An 18,880-nucleotide genomic window follows, 5' to 3' on the forward strand; every position below is an offset into this window, starting at 1 on the left:
ATGGAATTTGTTTCTTGTTCTATTCTTCTAAATGGTCAGCCTGGTGAAGTGTCTTTTCCTAAAAGTGGTCTTGCCAAGTAGACATGCTTTTTTCTTATCTTTGTTTTGAGCAAAAACTTTTTCTCCTCCTATGATATTGATCGAAAATGAGGGGAAGGTTCACGATTTTAAAAAATATGCAAAGTCGCTCCTTCCATTTCATACTTTTTTTCGTAGATAAAGTGTTATTTTTGGAAAGGCAAATTGTAGAGACCTTCAAGTTATTAAAAATATACTTCAAGTATATAAGCATGCATCGGGTCAACAAATCAACCTATCTACATTGGAGATTGCTTTCAATACGAATATTCTTGTAGACTTGTCATGGAGACTTTCAGACCTAGTTGGAATGATGCTAGTGGATAGACATGTTAAATACATGGGGCATCCTATAGTTATTAGGCGATCAAGGAAGGAAATATTTAATAGCATTTAGGATCGAGTGGTGAAGAAGCTGAAGAACTGTAAGTCTAAAGCTCTTTCGGTATCTGGTAAGATGATTTTAATCAAAATAGTGGCCCAAGCGATTCTGGTTTATATGATGAGTATGTTTTTATTTTCTTAGGGATTTTACAACATCCTGAAAATTCAATAATCTTTAATTTCTAGTGCAAATAAAAACATTTAGAGAAACGTATACACTAGAGTTCATGGGATATTTTATGCATAAGTAAAAGAGATGGGGGTCTTGGATTCAAAGATTTAGCTTGTTTCAATATATCAATGTTGGCAAAACAGAGTTGGCCTTTATTCCATGAAGAAGATTATTCTTTATCTCGGGTTCTTAAGGCTCACTATTTTTGTAGAAATTCTTTCTTGTTAGCTTCTAATTTTCTTAATCCAAGTTAGAGAAGTATAGTTGCATCAAAAGATCTTCTTATAAAAGGGTTGAGATGGCGTGTGGGTGGAAGACAATCAATCAACATATGGTATAATCATTGGCTTCCAAATCAATCTAACTAGAAAGTTATTTCAAGCAGTGTGGCATATGGATATTTGTAGATGGTTAATCAGCTCTTGAATGATGATGGATTGAGCTGGAACAAAGAGTTGGTTAAAGCTGTTTCTAATGATATCGAGGCTAATCAAATTCATGCAATTCCCCTTAGTAGATCACTAGCTGAGGATTTGAGAATTTGACACTACTCAAAGAATGGAATTTATTCAATAAAAATAGGTTACTGGTTAGAAAAACTGAGGAAGGATAGTGTGGCGGATAGGAATGCAAGTTCATAAAATTCTTGTCATATATAGACTTTCAAAATTCCTCAAACAGTTCAATTGTTTATTTGGACATATTTCATAAAATTGTTCCTATTAGATTGAAACTTATAAAAAGAGTGCAAGTTAATCATGTTTGCTCGAGATGTGAGATGGAGGAAGAAATAATATAGCATATAAGGGATTACGAGATTTTGGTATCTCTCGCTCCTTCCAATCAAAATTTCAGCAATTGACCAAAGGGATAGTCTTATGGATTGGGTTGACCAAATTTGTAGCAAGAAAAACAAAGAACATGTGAAACTTTTTTCATGTTTCTCTGGTCTATCTGGTATTTCTTGGAACAAGCTGACTTTTCAGAATAATCAATGGATTTAGAAGCTAGTTTATCTAGTCGTCAATGGTGGTATTACTGATTATAAAAAGATCCAAGGCATTGTTCTAGGAAATAATAAGAATATTAATTTTAAAAGGACATCTCCACCCCAGTCATTGGAAACTTAATATTGATGCTTCAATCTGTAATGATTTATGTGCAAGAATTGAAGGAATCATTTGAGATTCTACTAATAAAATCATTGCCTCATTCTCCAAGAGGCTTGGATTTAGTCCTTCGGTGAAGATTACAAAAGCTTTGGTCTATAAAGAAGGGTATTACAAATCTAAGCTAAGGAAATTAAGGAATTGAAAAAAACTAAAGTTAAAAGCTATGTACTACAAAGAAAATATTGCTAAGTGTTGCTAATATGTTGATCTGATTTTTGTTGAATGATTGTTGGTCCTTAATTCTGAAGTGAGCTCCTCAATTTATAGACTTTCTCAGCTTGATGATCACATCTCTAATAATTGTTTCAATCCACATCCTTAATACAACAACTTGTTTGAGGCAGTTAAATACATAGGACTATCTTTAAGGAAGTGGTGCCATCAAACTCTTAAATTTCCTCAACAATTGAACACATGAAGTTGTTATCAAGAAAGTGGTGCAATGAAACTCTCAATCTTCCTAAACGAGACAATTCTTTTCTTATACTTTCTCCTAAAATATCTCTCCACTTTCTTCAACTTTTCAAACCAATTGACTCCTTCTCATTCTTCATATTTTACACGTGTCGATTTAATAAAATCTCTACATCAAGGTTCTCTATTGCACCGCCTTAGGTATTTGAAAAGATTATTGCATCGCCTTAACTACTTGATTCAGTTAAATAAATATTACATCACCTCAAATAGTTAAGTTAGTGAAATAGATACTGAAGTCTCAACAACATCCTTGCATAATGGTTCTTCTTTACACCGTCGTGGATATTTGAGTCAGTAACATAATTATTGCACCGCTTTAAATAGTTAGATCAGTAAAATAATTATTGGATATTTGTAACTATCTTTCTATCTCCTGCCAGGTAAAAATTGAGTTACTCGGGAGGGTGGCTTATACCAAGTGAAGGATGTTCCATTAAGCAAGCTTGGAAACTTTATAATCATACTTGCTTGAAGGTTGGTTGAGAAGATCTTCAGTGGACTCCCTTTTGAATTTACTCACCTCATTCTCAGGTTTTTCTTTACATCAAAGACCCTTTTGTGGCAGCTTTTTATCATTGCAATCTCTTTTTTTGAGTTTTTGTGAGAGGCTAAAGAAACTTTTTATAGCGAACAACATGTTATTATCAGCTAGGTTCCACATATGGTGGCACCACAAATTTGTGTTACTTTGTGTATTTGCCACTGGTTTTCTAGTAACAGGTTATTTCCTTGCTGGATAGCTCTTTGTTTGTTCTTGTTTTGCTTGAATTAAAACCTTTTCTAGAACCTATACCTTGCAATACGCTTCTCCAGAATATACTCCTTTAACTTTTGAATCCATTGCCCTCTTTTTATTGAAAAGAGTTCTCAAATCAAAAGAGCTGGTATTAATTATAGCCATAGAAGGAAAAGGGTCCTTATCGATTAGCATTAATTCCTTTTTTTCTAGAGACTTCAAGACATTCTTATTGATTCAGTCTTGCATAGCACTCTTAAAGCTTCAGCAAGAATTTGTTGAATGGTTCCAAGAGTTGTGAGATTTGCATAACTCTTTTCCCCTTATCTCATCTTTAAAAGGAATTTTATGGTCTGCTGGCACAGTGATGAACTTCTTTTTAAGAAGAAAATAAAAAATTTCCTTCAACTTTCCAACATCAAAGGAAAATTAGGGCTGAGCATTTGTAGCTTGTGTTTTCTTTCATAGATCCAATGTCTTTTTAATAAATAGCAAACAAACACAGGATTTTGATGAATTGATATCAGCTATTGCCACATCATGTGCATTCACCTCTTAAAAATATATCCACATAGCTGCTTTTCTTTTCTAATTCTCTTCTCTCATAAGTTCCTCATACTTTGAAACTTTAGCAACTAATTTATAAAAATCTTATAATCCCATGCCTTGAAATTTTTTTCCTTAACTCTATATCAAGACCCCCTTACGCTATTTTGACAAACTCATTCTCATGCAGGAATATTTTCTTACCATTTTGCATTTTCTAAGGTAGATTGCCCACCTTCTCCTAAAAATAGTAAAAACTCGAGGACATAATAATTTCTTGGGTAAGGATTATCTCTGTCGATATAGTCAAGGTAAGGCTTGTGAAATTCCAGATGGTCAACTTAATGTAGACCAGGTCCATACAGCCCTTGTACTACCTCCCTCACAACATCTGCATTAATGTTGATATGTGGATTCTACATGTGAGGAAGTTTTCCTCATTGAAATCCATTTCCATGAGCAGTTCCATAAGGGACTCCTTGACGAAATAGCCCTGCCTCATAAGAATTAGGCTGAGCAATAGGATTTGTAATTCTATAAAATTGTTGAGGAACCACATACTTGCCATTTTGGCAGCCATTAAGTTGTAGAACTCTAGCACGTCCATGATTCTCTTCCTTCCTATGAGGAGGTTTGTATCTTACTTCATTTTGTAAATATGATGGTGCATTGATCTCATGGGAATCTCTTAAGGATTATCCCCTGAGCTCTTCAACCACTTGGCTAGCAGGCCTAGAAATGGCCTCCTCTTGATTCCAGATAGTAATTTCATGCATGCGATGTAGTAATTTCTCAATCAAACTAGTTATTTGACAATTATTCTCATGGTATGACTTAAGGCCTTCCCATTGGGCATCAACCAATACATTGAGTTTCTCCTCAACTCTTCTGTTAGACTCTTCTAATTATCTTTCTCTTTCCTTATTTCTTCATTTCATAATCTATAGAAATTCTTTCAGGTCATTAAAACTAGTAACAAGAAGATCTTGGGAGTTACCCTATACTCCCAACAACATTGACCTGTTGGGAGTTGTGGCACTGCCTCATCAAGGGTGTGAGGCGCTTGAGGAGATGCTCTCTCCTCGATCTGTCTTTCAATTTGTTCCATCACTTGTGGAACGTGAACACCATGCTCTACTGTTGTAGCAGTGTTATCCGTGTCTTGGGACTCGACAACTTCTTTTCCTAATAAACTACAAGTCTTTGGCGGCATCTCACCGAGATGTGTCCAAATAGGCGTGCCAAAAAATTTATTGTTTGCATAATATTTAGCATTTCATGTGCGCTAGTATTTCAAGTGTGTCAGAGGCGAATTATCTCAAAATTGACGTGCTTAATGAAAAATAAATTCATTGAGCTGATCTAACTTCTATCAGAATTATAATATAAAAGGACTTAAGGGACCTAAAGTTTTCTGAGTTCTTAACTGTACTCCTAAAAGCTTTATTAAATCTAAATGAAGTGACTATTTTAAAGTAAAGAACTATAGCTAAAAGCTGAAAAAATAAGACTAATAAAATCGAAAGTGGAAGAAATTGAACTAATAAAATAGTGTTTATGAATACTAAAATAAATATAAGCTAAGGGAATTAAGGAACCTAAAAAAAACTGGAATAAGTAAAAACCTATGATACTACAGGAAAAATATTGCTAATTTGTTGATTTGATTTTTGTTGAATAATTAATAGTCCTTGATTCTAAAGTGAGTTCCTCACTTTATAGACTGTCTTGGTGATCACATCTTTGATAACTACTTCAATCTACATCCTTAATGTAGCAACTTGTTTGAGGCAATTAAACACATGGGGCTATATTTAAGAAAGTAGTGCCATCAAACTCTCTAACTTCCTCAATAGTTGAACACATGAAGTTGTCACCAAAAAAGTGGTATGGTGAAACTCTTTATCTTCCTGCAACGTAACAATTCTTTTCCTATACTTCCCCTTGAAACATCACCCTACTACCTTCAACTTCTCAAACCAATTGACTCTTTTTCATTCTCCATATTTTACACGTACTGATTCAATAAAGTCTATGCATCAAAGTTCTCCATTGCACCACCTTAGGTATTTGAAAAGATTACTATATCGCATCAACTACCCGCGTCAACAAAATAATTATTGCACCGCCTCAAATAGTTAAATCAATGAAATAATTATTAAACTGCACTACCTCAACTAACATGCAGTAATTATTTAGACTGTGCAGTTTCAACTGGCTAAGTCAGTACAATAATTATTTAGATTGCACTACCTCAATTATTTGAGTCAGTGAAATAATTATTATATTACAATACTCAAGAACTTAAGTCAGTAAAATAATTATTACATCGCGTTAAGTATCTGAGTCAGTGAAAAATTTATTATACTGCACTGGCTTAACTATTTGAGTCAGTGTAGTAATTGGATTGCATCAAATATTATATAAATAGGATTGGTGTTTGAAAATATGTCGAACTATTTGAGTCAGTGTAGTAATTGGATTGCATCAAATATTATATAAATAGGATTGGTGTTTGAAAATATGTCGAATTTAGTAGGCTTGAACTAAAAAAAGATATTTTGAGTGTAAACACTATTTAAGTAAATGTGTTATATATTATCGTGTCGTACTAAATATATCGAGTCATGTTATACATGTTACTATATAACCAATTAAATACATGTTACACATGTTGCATTCGTGTAATCTATTTAAATTTCGTGTCATATTAAGATTGAAATACATTGACATAATTAATAAATGGGTCATATTTATGTTAGCCCTAATCACATAACCTAAGTAGATCGACACATACGAATATGATCAATCAATCCGTTTTGAGAGCTTGAATTTACTATAAAGCTCATATGCATTAATTTTTGTATCTTACAAAGCATATCTTTATTTTTACATGCGTTGTAAAGATTCTGTGAAAAGAATTGTCTCATGTGGAACCAACTATCATAATCACCCACCCAATTAATTTTACTTTTTAACCTATAACTTCCTTTTACTTCATCTGGGTTCTATTTTAAAAATAATAAAGAAAAGCTAACACATCTATACGGTGCCGTCCATCAAAATCTTTAATTTTTCTTTATTTTTTCTCTAAATATTTTCTGAAATAAACACCTGCATGGTGAAAAAAAAAAACAACTATATTATGTAACTATCTTTGTTCTAACACAATTACAGTATGTAACTATCGATCGAGAGAAAGAGGAAAATGTGAATGTGGAGTAAGAATATAAATAATAAAGAAGTCATAAGCATGTGGTGGTAGTTGAGAAATATGCAGAGGGGCACAAGTGTATGGAATAGTTAAAGAAAATGGAGAGCAGAACTAAAGGCAACGCACATCATATCTTTAGGAATTATTAAAGGACAAAGGCTGCCCGGCGGTAGAGACCAGCCAACAATTATAGCCCAACTTTCACTATTTCAAAAGCCGAATCTTTCAAAGACAACTTCGTACAAGAATTTTTAGCAATACCTAATATTAGCTCTCTTTTTTATTTTAATTCCAATTGATTTTAATTTCCAGTAGCAATAAAAATATTAAAGTCCGTCACTGAGCTTTTTCAAAGAAAAGGATGGAAATAAAGTATAATAGCACAACAAATAATAGAGTAAACAAAGAGAAATGCAAACCGAAAGGGTGGGAAGGAAATTTTGGAATTAGTGATTAAATTTTTTGTTGCTGATAGTATAAATGAGTGGAAACAGGATTAATGTGGAAAATATATTTTAGGCCGACGCCGCTAGTAATATATCTATTTCTATTTTAGTGATGGAAAGTTTATTACCTATTATGCACCTATTTTAGCCATCCGTCGGTAATTTATTAATAGATTGTTAAGTCTTGCGCCTATTATATAACTATGTAATTTTTTTAAAATATTATAAAATTAATAAAAATATTATTTTTATTATATAAAATCTTTTATAAATATTTTTTTTTTAAAAGGGTGTAGTTGTTTTTTATTTTTTTATTTTTTTAGTAAAATAATAAAAAATAAGAAAAAACAATTACAATCATATTTAAAAAATAAATAATTATATTTTTAATATTTTAACACAATAAAAATAAAAATAAAAACATTTTTATTTATTTTCTATACCTACTTTAGCTATGGAGTAGCTATTTGTCGCTAATTAGTGATGAAATATAAATTTATTGCTCAATTTAATATTTATTTTATGCTAAATTTAATGGCAAAATGAGCCTGCATATTCTCTCTAACCTCAATTATCTTTATACACTTCCACTATTATTCTACACCACTTTGTAACTTGGGTGACACAGTTGGCACGATGGTAAGCCTTACACAGACTCTTTAACAACTCATTTTCCCATATAAATACTCTGATCCAGAACTGGATCTGAGAGTTACTATAATTAGTTATTTATCTGTTCGATTCGATGGCTGTTATTATTATTTTAATTATAAAATTATTATTATTATTTTAATTATAAAATTAAATTTATAAATATAAATTAATAAATTTTTAATATTTAATGTTAATTTATAATATCTTAAAAAATAATAACAAACTAATTATGTTTAAATGTCTTTAATTTCTTTTTAAAATTTTATTAGTACAATAATATAAAAATTATTTTAAAAATATTTATTAATAAATTTTAATATTATATAATTAATACTATCAATATAATTGATATTACTATTTTCAGAATTAGAAATTATTATACAATTAAAAATTTAATTTATTAATGAATTTAATATTTAAAAATATTATTTTTATAACTAAGATCATTATGACAACTAATTTATTAGTTAATATAATATTAAAATATAATTAATGTTTACTATTTTTAAAATAATCATTATCTAACTAAAAAATTAATTATTATCTAATTAGAAAATTAATTTATTATTAATATATTATTTTTTAAAGAATTAGTGTGTAACTAGAAATGTAATTTATTAATTAATAAATTAATAGAAAAAACTTATAAAATTATACATATATATATATATAGAAAGAGAGAGAGAGATAGATAGATGTTTTCACCAAATTTATTTGAATAGTCTTTCTATAGGAAGATCAATTATTTTTTATTTATATATTAAATTGGTTGTCTAATTTCAGTAACTTAATGTGACCTGTAAGATCGGTTACTGTTTAATAATTAACTCAAAAAAGATTTGATTAGTCCGCCAACACTAGTTTTATGAAATCCAAAATATTCAATAAAGTAACTTAATACATAATCAAATAGTTTACTGAATATGATTGGCACCAACTAAAGAAACTTAAGCAATTCAAGTAAGAAGTAGAAATATTAGCACGCACATATTTGAACTGGTCTCAATTTGGGTAAGGTATTAATTCTGAGTTCCCTTTTCTCCCACATGTAATTAAAAGAAAATTCAAAAAAAAGAAGATATTTCCTATTTTCAATTTATGAACTTGATAAAATCTAGAAAAAACCATTTATTTAACACCTCTCAATTAATTTGTAAGAATAAAATTAACAACATTATTTGAGCATTCTATACTTAAGGGATCAATTATTATCAATATGGCTATATCTTAGAATTGATTCTTGGAGTGTATTACTATCTGATCCTCCTGCAAGTAAAGAAGAAAAATAAATAAATGTGAGTATACAAATGAAGTTTATTAAAATTGTGGAGCCAAGTCATAATATAAGTATCTTAAAACAAATGGCCCAAATATGAATAATCTAGCTATAGTTTTAACACCTTTAGTGCTTTGTCTAGTCATATAGCAACAGGAAAAGCGATGTCACCTTTGTTACTGTGTTCTCTTTCTCTCTATATATGTACAATTGGAACTTGCAGGTAGCAGGTATGAGCCGATCTTCTTTCACTAACATTCACAACCCCTTTCATTTCAACTTCACCCCCGCCCAATAACTGGGAATGGCGGACCCATTTTCAGGAGGAAGTTATAGGATTAAGAGTCTGGTTCTCGTTTGTGTTTTCTTGTCGTCATTGATCAAAGCATCATTGGGTAGTAGTAATGTTAATGGTGGTAACAGACATTTCTATAAATGGGATGTGGAGTACATGTTCTGGTCTCCAGATTGTGAAGAAAATGTAGTTATGGGTATTAATGGACAGTTTCCAGGGCCGACCATCCGAGCACATGCTGGAGATTACATTCATATTGAACTTACTAATAAGCTTCATACTGAAGGAGTTGTTATTCATTGGCATGGTATCAGACAGGTTTGGTTTCTCTGCTTTCTCTTTCTTTCTCTCTCTCTCTGCAAACACATACATGCATATATATACATAATATATATGTTACATTATTTGTTTTAGTGGAAGCATCTTTTCTTTGTATGTGGCAGGTTCATGTATCTATCTATGGCTGTTGTTTCTTTCTTCTTTTCCCTTTAGGAATTCTTGTTGATAAATGGTAATATTTCTGTGACAGCTTGGGACACCCTGGGCTGATGGTACTGCTGCCATTTCTCAGTGTGCTATTAATCCTGGAGAAACTTTTACTTACAGGTTCATTGTTGACAGAGTAAGTAAATAATCTCTCTTCTTTTATCAGTTTTTAGCATACTTATACACACACATATATAAATATATAAGAAAAGGAGCTATTATTGGCACAATTTTTATGCATTAATTTACTTTAAAATAATGCACTAATTTAGGTCATAGCTAGAACCCAATTGGCTGTTGCAATAGCAATACAGAAACTTAATTTGTTTCTCACATAAATATATATTTTTGTTAATAATTATCAAGGTCAATGATTAAGTGCTCTTTAAAAAAAAGAAAAGGACAATCAAGCACAGAAAGTGGTCTGCCACCACCTTCTCTGATGCCCCCCCTTTTCTTTCTTCTTCTAATTACTTTGTAATGATGAAGTTGTGTATGCCACTTTGCAGCCAGGAACATACTTTTACCATGGACACTATGGAATGCAAAGATCAGCAGGGCTGTATGGGTCACTTATAGTTGATGTTGCAGAAGGACAGAAGGAGCCATTCAAATATGATGGTGAATTTGACCTGTTACTGAGTGATTGGTGGCATGAAAATGTTCATCACCAAGAAGTTGGTCTTTCCTCCAGCCCTATGCGCTGGATTGGTGAACCCCAGGTACCTTATTATTGAATATTTAATGGCATTTTTATTTCGATGAAGTTGGTCTTTCCTCTCTTCTTGATTTTCTGATACAATATTGGAAAAAAATATAAAATAAAGCAAATATATGCAAATTGAATTACTACTTTCGCTAAACTTCTTAACATAAAATCAATTATGTAGTGTGTATTCCTTATTATTATTTTTTTCTTAAGATAGAAAAAAGTGTATCTTTACAACTCAGAACAGCCATTAAAAAGGAAAAGCTTCTTTAGCTTATTGTTCATCAATAAATATTTTGAATTTGAAAATAAAAACTAAGAATAGGAAATAAAAATAATAACTGATTAGTACTAATAAATGTAATTAAACAAAGGGTCATTTTTGCACTCCGATTGAATGCTCTTAAATATTCAGTATGAGTGATTTATCCAAAAATAAAATATATTTAAATTCTCAGTCCTACACTGCAGGCTTAGCCTGGTGGCAGGTACAGATTTTCGAGTCTCTTTCTCCTCATTTGTGATTAAAAAGAAATTTTTAAGTCTTAGATATATCAAATTACACTATACCCTACAATTACAAATACTTGAACGTAACCCTAATTAAATGTATCTATTACTTCATTGAAAATTGGCTTTTTATTTGCCTCACTCTTTCTAGTCAAGACGTGGATAAGCAAATGAGAGAGAAAAAGGCAAAGCAAGTGACACAGATGCAATAGAATCAATTACTTATTTTGGTTAATAATAATTATTTTCTTTCTATTAAAGTCTACGTAATTGATGATCTCCTTTCTTTTCTTTTTCAGACCATACTTATGAATGGAAGAGGACAATACAACTGTTCCCTAGCAGCAGTCTATAGCAGAAACCCTACCCAACAATGCAAGCTTAAAGGAGGTGAGAATTGCGCGCCCTTCATCTTTCATGTGGAACCAAAGAAGAAGTACAGGCTAAGAATTGCCAGTACTACTGCCCTAGCTTCTCTCAACTTGGCCATTGATGTAAGTATTCCATAACTATATGCTCTATAAAGTTAACAAGATTCTTATCTTCCTACATTCTTTTAAAATATTTATATGATTTATTATTATTATAATTAATGGTAGAAAGGAAATTCAAACTTGAAATCTTGCTAAAACTGATATATGAATCTATTGTCAGATCTAATTTGCGGACTAAGACACGTTAGGTACATATGTAATAATCATATTCACCTCGAAATTCTTGGAATAATGAATCAGTTTCATGACCTAAACTCTTCTTGAAGAGCTTTCTTTTTCTGATCACTAGCTAAGAAAGTTAGACAAGTTGTGAAAGGGGAGTGTGAAGTTAAGGCATTGGCATTGAAAAAGGAATAAGTATCATTGGTTTGATATTGAAAGAATACAAGCATAAAGTTAAAAAAAGTCCTAATGGCTTAATCAAAAAGACAAAAGATAAAATTGCCAAAAGAATAAGTATATATATATAATGGTAAATGATGATGACATGTGTGTGGTTCTCTATTTTAGTAGGTTTTTCATAAATTTTAATGGCAGTGGACCTCCTGTCCTTTAGAAAGGTCAATTCACATTCTAACTTTGCTAATGTTTTTTAGTTTAGTAATCTAATAATTACTTGCTATTTTTCAAAGCACAAAAAGTTAAAATAAAATGAAAAACAAAATCTACATCCTTGTATCCGTTCAAATTTGTCTTCTTGCAAAGGTTGTCATATGTCAGAAAAAATGGGGATGAGAAAACACGTGGTGGTTTTGGTACCTAAATTAGTTATAAACCACGATTAAGTCTTTTGCTTATTAAAAGAATTTTATGAAGCCCGAAATAGAGATTTTATATTTAAATTATCACTTCTTTCTCTTCTCGTGATTAGAAAAAAAAAAAAGAATTGGCTCTGAATGAGATGAAATTTGAATTTTTTTATCGAATGATTAATATTTATATAATTATTTAAAATTAGTAAATATATATTTATCATTTATCGATCTATTATAGTGATAACTTACTAAACGACGTGCGCTTTTTAATAGCATCTGCCTGATTCTTGTTTAAAACAATTTATCTATCGATGCATCAATTTGAAGAGATATTTGGATGAAATTGATTAGCACCCGTGAAAGTGTTCGATGACCAACTTGGCCTTACTATAGATGTCGATGGTGTTCCGTATTTTGGCTATTTCTTTTGTTACTATCTTACTGAGAGGATCTGCACTTCAGAATATGGGAACCTCAAGCCTGATACAAGCTCAAAAGAAAAAGGGACACAGACAGCACAAGTGGACAAACACTAGTACCCACAGATATTGCACATTTTTGCCCTGACATTATTAGCCAGAAGTGGTTCCGTAACCATCAGGCTTTCCTTCCTCATACACTGGGGTCAATACTAACATTCTAAACATATTTAAAGTTAATAGAAAAAAAAAAAAAAAATCTGTAGTTTAGATAACATGACACGTGTATATACATGTCATGTTTATTAAGCAGATGGTGACCACTGTTGCATTATTTAGCAGTTTAATGTCTTGCCTGCCCTACTAGATCTATATGAACCCTCGACAAGATTCTCTGTACTTGTCAATTAGTTTTAGTTTGAACAATTGCCTAATAATTCAACAGTGCAATGCTTATTGGATAATCTAAAAGACGAAACTAGTTAAGGACTTTAATTAAAACAGTAGCTCAGTGATCGAGTCCGTCTCAGCGAAATTGCTCAAGAATTCGAGCTCTCAAATCCGCCTTTTGCGGCCTTCCTGTGTAACTTGGAATAGAATGCCATCATAGTTATGGATCAGGATACTAACATTGCTTATTCTTGTTTATGCAGGGTCACAAGATGCTAGTGGTAGAAGCTGATGGAAATTATGTGAAACCATTTGAGACTGATAGTTTGGACATTTATTCTGGAGAGAGCTACTCTGTCATAATCACTACAAACCAGCACCCTTACCAGAATTACTGGATTTCTGCTGGTGTAATAGGAAGGGAACCCCATACACCACAAGGCCTAACCTTATTGCACTATAATCAAACCTCTGCCTCAAAACTCCCTGAATCTCCACCTCCTGTAACCCCTAGATGGAATGATACTGCTCGTAGCAAGGCATTCACTAACAAGATTTTAGCCAAGAAAGGTACTCAACCACCTCCGAAGAACTATGACCGTCGGATAATCCTACTAAATACTCAGAACAAATACAATGGACATACTAAATGGGCTATCAACAATGTTTCCCTCTCATTGCCTGCCACTCCATACTTGGGTGCTATGAAATTCGGTCTCCGCAATGCGTTCGATCAGGAAAAACCACCTGAGAAGTACGACGAAAGTTATGATGTGATGAAACCGGCAGCAAACCCTAATACTACTGTTGGAAGTGGGGTTTACACGATTGGTTACCAGACTACAGTGGATGTGATACTCCAAAATGCTAATGCATTAAGCAAAGATGTTAGTGAAGTCCACCCATGGCACTTGCATGGCCATGACTTCTGGGTTTTAGGATATGGAGAAGGGAAGTTCACCGAGAAAGATGAAAAGAAATTCAACTTGAAGAATCCACCTTTGAGAAATACCGCAGTGATTTTCCCTTATGGATGGACTGCACTAAGATTTGTAGCAGATAATCCAGGAGTGTGGGCATTCCACTGCCACATTGAGCCACATTTGCATATGGGTATGGGTGTTGTTTTTGCTGAAGGTATTGAACATGTTAAGGATATACCTCATGAGGCTCTTGCCTGTGGTTTAACTGGGAGGAGGTTCATGGATACCAATAAGCATTAAGACTGCTAATGTTTCCTAATTCCCAGTTGAGGATTAGAAAGTTGCTAGAACTTTGACGTGCAAGAATTCAAGTCTATATGCATTTGAAATTTTCAGAGTGTATTTGTGTTATGTTCGGCATAAATTTATTAATAACTATTCCCATACCTTAGCTCTTTTTCCTGCATCCCGAGTCTCCTCCACTTTCTTATTTGTTATTATTATATTTTTTAATTGCAATCTGTTCCTCTTTCAGTCCCTTGTATCTGACACCATTCTCTTTGCATCTATCTCCTCTCTCACATTTCTGGCTCTTAAATATACAAATCTTCATCTTGACCTAGCACCAGAAGGTTCTATACATACCCTTTTCAGCTGATGTGAGGAAGATCATGCTGAGCATCTTCAGTATCTTATTTGGTCACAGTCCTCTACTACCGGCCATCATGTAAGAACTAGGAAAAGAACTGGAAAATGAAAGCTTCAGGCATGTACATGTCAACTCAAGGTGTGTGTGATACCAAGTCAGCGTGTGTGCGTGTGAGAGAGAGAGAAAGAGATTGAGATTCATCAGCATATATACGTCTATCTTTTCCAGTCAATTTAAATGCAACTGACTATACTTCTAAGGAAGGGAAAATGGGTAAAAAAAATTAATATATATAACTTGAAACATCTCATCTTTCAGACCAGCAGTTACATTAGGCCATATCTTGCATCAAGTTGATCAATATAATTATGTTACTCCAATGCAAGACAAACTTCAAAGCTTCACCAATTCGCCTAGAACTATGCGCTGGTCACCTCAGCAAGTGCTTTTCCTTTCGCAATCTCTTTCTTTTCTTGCCCCTGCTTCTCACAGGATTGTCACTAACATTAGTTTCCTGCATAAAACCACCCATGTTTGAGTTTATATTGAGTAAAATCTATTAGCACATACACATCAACAAATAGCCATAATAAGCAGTTCAATATACTCAAATGTTGCTACAATATTTTCTAGAATGCCTAATTTAGCTTTGAGAAATGATCACATATCCATGCGAAAAATGTTACAGCCTCTTCAGATGTAATAATGCTACACGGATATATCTTCTTTCTTTCCCACTTCTAGGTCCCTATTAATGTTTCAGACACATAAACACACCAGTGATGAACTGCAATCATATTTAACATGCAATTTCGAAGAATTAACATTTCTAGGTAGAACACATCTCTTTTCTCCTTTTTAATTCATTCCAATTGTTTCACCATAATTAACTTTACTTCACTCCTTTCTAGCACATATTAACTGCCATCTGTCACTGATCAAGAGATTAAGCAAATCCATGAAAAAGATCTCAAAGATGTTCTCTTATTGATAGTATGTCAACCATACTTTTACTCCTATAGAATTGGATGATGAGAAATGCCATGAAAAAAAAAATGTCGTCTCATGAGTTGCCAGTTGCAACTGTATGCAGGCAATGAAAATTAATAAGAACATTTAACCTCCACTCTTCTTTTTTTTTTTCTTTTTGAATCATAACTTGAAGCTACAAGTAAATAAAAACATAATGACTACATGTCAAACAATGTTAGATTAGATTCTTATTCTAAAGTTGGATCTTGCAATTTCAAGTCATAAGTATTGATATGCAATCTGATGTAATCTTTTTATATAGGCTGCAAGCTATGATACGGTGTTGAGCAATGCCCATCCATTACTAGACATAATGATCATAAAGAGAAGTGCATAAACGTGCAAAGAAAAATATACTTACTTTATCTAATGAAGGCTTTGGGTTTCCATCCTTCTTTTTCTTCTTGCAAGAAAGTGGATTCGGTCCCTGGGAAGTTTAGGAAACCAAATTACATATGATATAGACAACCTCCTAATAGTCACTAAAGCAAAAAAAAATGGGATGCAACATAGTTAGTTCATATTAACTTAATGAATGCCAACTATAAATCAATTAAATTATAGTGCTGCAAGGGGAAGGCTGCATATATGTGCTTCACCCTCCCTCTACACCAGGATTAGCTGGGGAGCACTTTGTCCACCAGTTTAGCCTCTTTTCGTACTGCTGCTTTGACAACCAGTATAAACATGTTCCACCTCCATATGCTACTTATCACAAGAATGAAAAAGATAATATACATAGTCATAGCAAACATCATGCAGGAAACAAAGTTTGGGTATGCACTGCTGATGAACATGGACTGTTACTTTAGAATAGATGGGAAGCCAATATCCACTATCAATCACAAAGGAGGTGCAACCCAAAAAGAAAAAAAAAAAAAAAAATCATCTACAACAAAAGAAAAGAAATTTATAAAGTGGCCTCCATTCATCTGATCAAATCACAGAACATGGGAGAAGTTTTAGGGAATTACAGTAATGAATATCACAAACTAAATAATTTTGATACACCTCTCAACCAGTTGTCCTTTTCAGTCATAGAATGCATACATATTACAAGTTCAAGAAAAAGAAAATAAAAGAATAGTTGAAAATATTCAATCTTGAAGCAGATATTGGCATATCAAGACTGCATTTGGAAAAACAAGAAAGCACATACCTTGGCTCTTTTCCTTTTAAATTGAGGTCTATCCTTGACATCCGTTTTATTTCTTGCACTGTGCTTCTTTTCAACAGGTTGCATTTCAAGATTTTGATCTTTTGGACCTTCAATTTCACCCTCATGTCCCAATATGCTCTTGGTCGTGGTTTTTAACATTTTCTGTTCTAACTCAGTCGCATGTAAGCGCTCTTCTTCAGAAGCTTTGACAAACGCATGTTGAAACGCAGATGGTGGCTCAAGGTGTAAGGAATTTCTCAGACCAAATATAAGAGGGACAGCTGGGACCTGCACAGTATTGAAAAATGGTATATGGCAGGCCTGGGGTTTACTCCAAAAGGGGCTTTTCTCAAATATCAGTAAAGAGTAAAACTATATCCACTCAACTTGTCTGCGGAAAAGTTTTACCAACTAGTGTGCATTTCACATTGGAGCGAGATGACAGGAATCACGCTGATTATATCATATAGGTTCATTGAGTAATTTACAGGTCCATTAAGAGTAATATTGTTAATTAACCTTCTAAAGGGTAAGAAAGGTCCATATACAAGTCAATACATGGTAAAATACAATGTCCTCAGTCCCCTAAAACCAACTTTGAACCCATCTAAATTGGAGTGGTAAAGAATGAAATTACTGTCAGATCAGCTAACTTTTAGAAGTAGTTGATGAAAATAAATGGACACTTTTATTTTCTTTGAAAAAGTTCTTATCCAGTTTAAATCAAATCTTCCATGGTTAGCATGTATCAAAGTTAAAAAACATATATGCACGCGTTCCCTATGTATTGAAAAGGAGAACATCATGCAGCAGAGAAGTTGTGCACAGTGGGAAAACAGTTAATGAAAGAGGAGCTAAAACAATTTGAAATGAAAGTGGCACTCAAACACTAACCTCCCGGAACTTTTTCCGCAAATCAAAATCCTGAGTGGCAACAAAAAAGTGCTCAGGATTATTTTGTCCAATAACTTCCAAAATGCAAGCTTCAGCACTCTTTACCTTCTCATGATCACATCTGAAATTGGATTTAGAAAATTACAACACCCACCAGAGTTAACAACTAAAAACCCAAAATAATTCTTTTTACAACGAATTAATCAATCAAAACAAGTAAAGAAAAAAAAAAGTTCTTCTACCTTGCTGTCATGAGTAAATGAGCAGCCTGTAGAGATTCAGAATATGATTTACCAAGCCTTTTGAGCTCCGCATGAACACATCTGAAAGACCCAATAGCAGAAACTCATTTAAAAGCCATAAAACAAAGAAAAGAAAAACAAAAGGACTTGATAAGAGAGCTGTATGTACCTAGTTGTGAAAAGCTTGACAGGGCCACCAAGTATATTAGCAAGAGCTTCATCCGCAGGAGCAATCCGATTCACGATAAGGTGATGCACGAATGTCCCGTCACATAGAATCTTATACGGCTGCCTAAACCCATAACATGTTACGTAGAATCTCACCGCCCTCCTATGTCGTTTTTGCTTCCTCACTCTCATCTTTTTTTCTAATTTTCAAGGCAATTGAGAGAGACTCTTCTTAACTAGGGTTTAAGCGGCAACCGACCCGAGTCAAAGCTGAAAAAAATCAGTAAACCGGATCTGGAATCGTTAGGGAAAGAAGCCGGTTAATGGGTTCATTGCTTCCTAACTGAACCGCCCAAAGACCTGAACCCGGAATCTAGGGTGTTTCAAAACAGGAAAAGAAAAACAAAAACAAAAAAAATCTAATAACTTATTTTAATTAATATCAATTTCTAATTAATAAGTTTACCATGTTTATATTATTAAAAAAATATTAAAATTTAGTTTTTAAAAATGCTATTTTAATTTGATCAAACAAGAATGAGATTGAAATTAAAACTATAACTTAAGCTCTATTTAATACAACTTTTTCTAGAAAATATT

At 32.8% G+C, this 18,880-nt stretch overlaps 2 protein-coding genes across 2 annotated transcripts; one reads left to right on the forward strand and one right to left on the reverse strand.

Annotated features, from left to right (window-relative positions):
- The first annotated feature begins 9,357 nt into the window (after nucleotides 1–9,357).
- On the forward strand, nucleotides 9,358–14,602 carry LOC8271149 (L-ascorbate oxidase). Its single transcript, XM_002530151.4, has 5 exons — nucleotides 9,358–9,768; nucleotides 9,980–10,072; nucleotides 10,446–10,658; nucleotides 11,455–11,649; nucleotides 13,477–14,602. Exons 1-5 carry the CDS (start codon nucleotides 9,460–9,462, stop codon nucleotides 14,434–14,436), a joined length of 1,770 nt encoding a protein of 589 aa, XP_002530197.1. The 5' UTR covers nucleotides 9,358–9,459; the 3' UTR covers nucleotides 14,437–14,602.
- A 453-nt stretch (nucleotides 14,603–15,055) lies between these two features.
- Nucleotides 15,056–18,519, reverse strand: LOC8271148 (rRNA-processing protein UTP23 homolog). Its single transcript, XM_015725996.3, is given in 7 exon segments — nucleotides 15,056–15,245; nucleotides 15,248–15,299; nucleotides 16,179–16,244; nucleotides 16,977–17,264; nucleotides 17,871–17,991; nucleotides 18,113–18,193; nucleotides 18,282–18,519. Coding segments are annotated over 7 exon segments (840 nt in total). The 5' UTR covers nucleotides 18,473–18,519; the 3' UTR covers nucleotides 15,056–15,204.
- Between the last annotated feature and the right edge of the window lie 361 nt (nucleotides 18,520–18,880).

This window comes from Ricinus communis, chromosome 8, assembly GCF_019578655.1.
Source record: "Ricinus communis isolate WT05 ecotype wild-type chromosome 8, ASM1957865v1, whole genome shotgun sequence".
In the NCBI taxonomy this organism is placed as follows: Eukaryota; Viridiplantae; Streptophyta; class Magnoliopsida; order Malpighiales; family Euphorbiaceae; genus Ricinus; species Ricinus communis.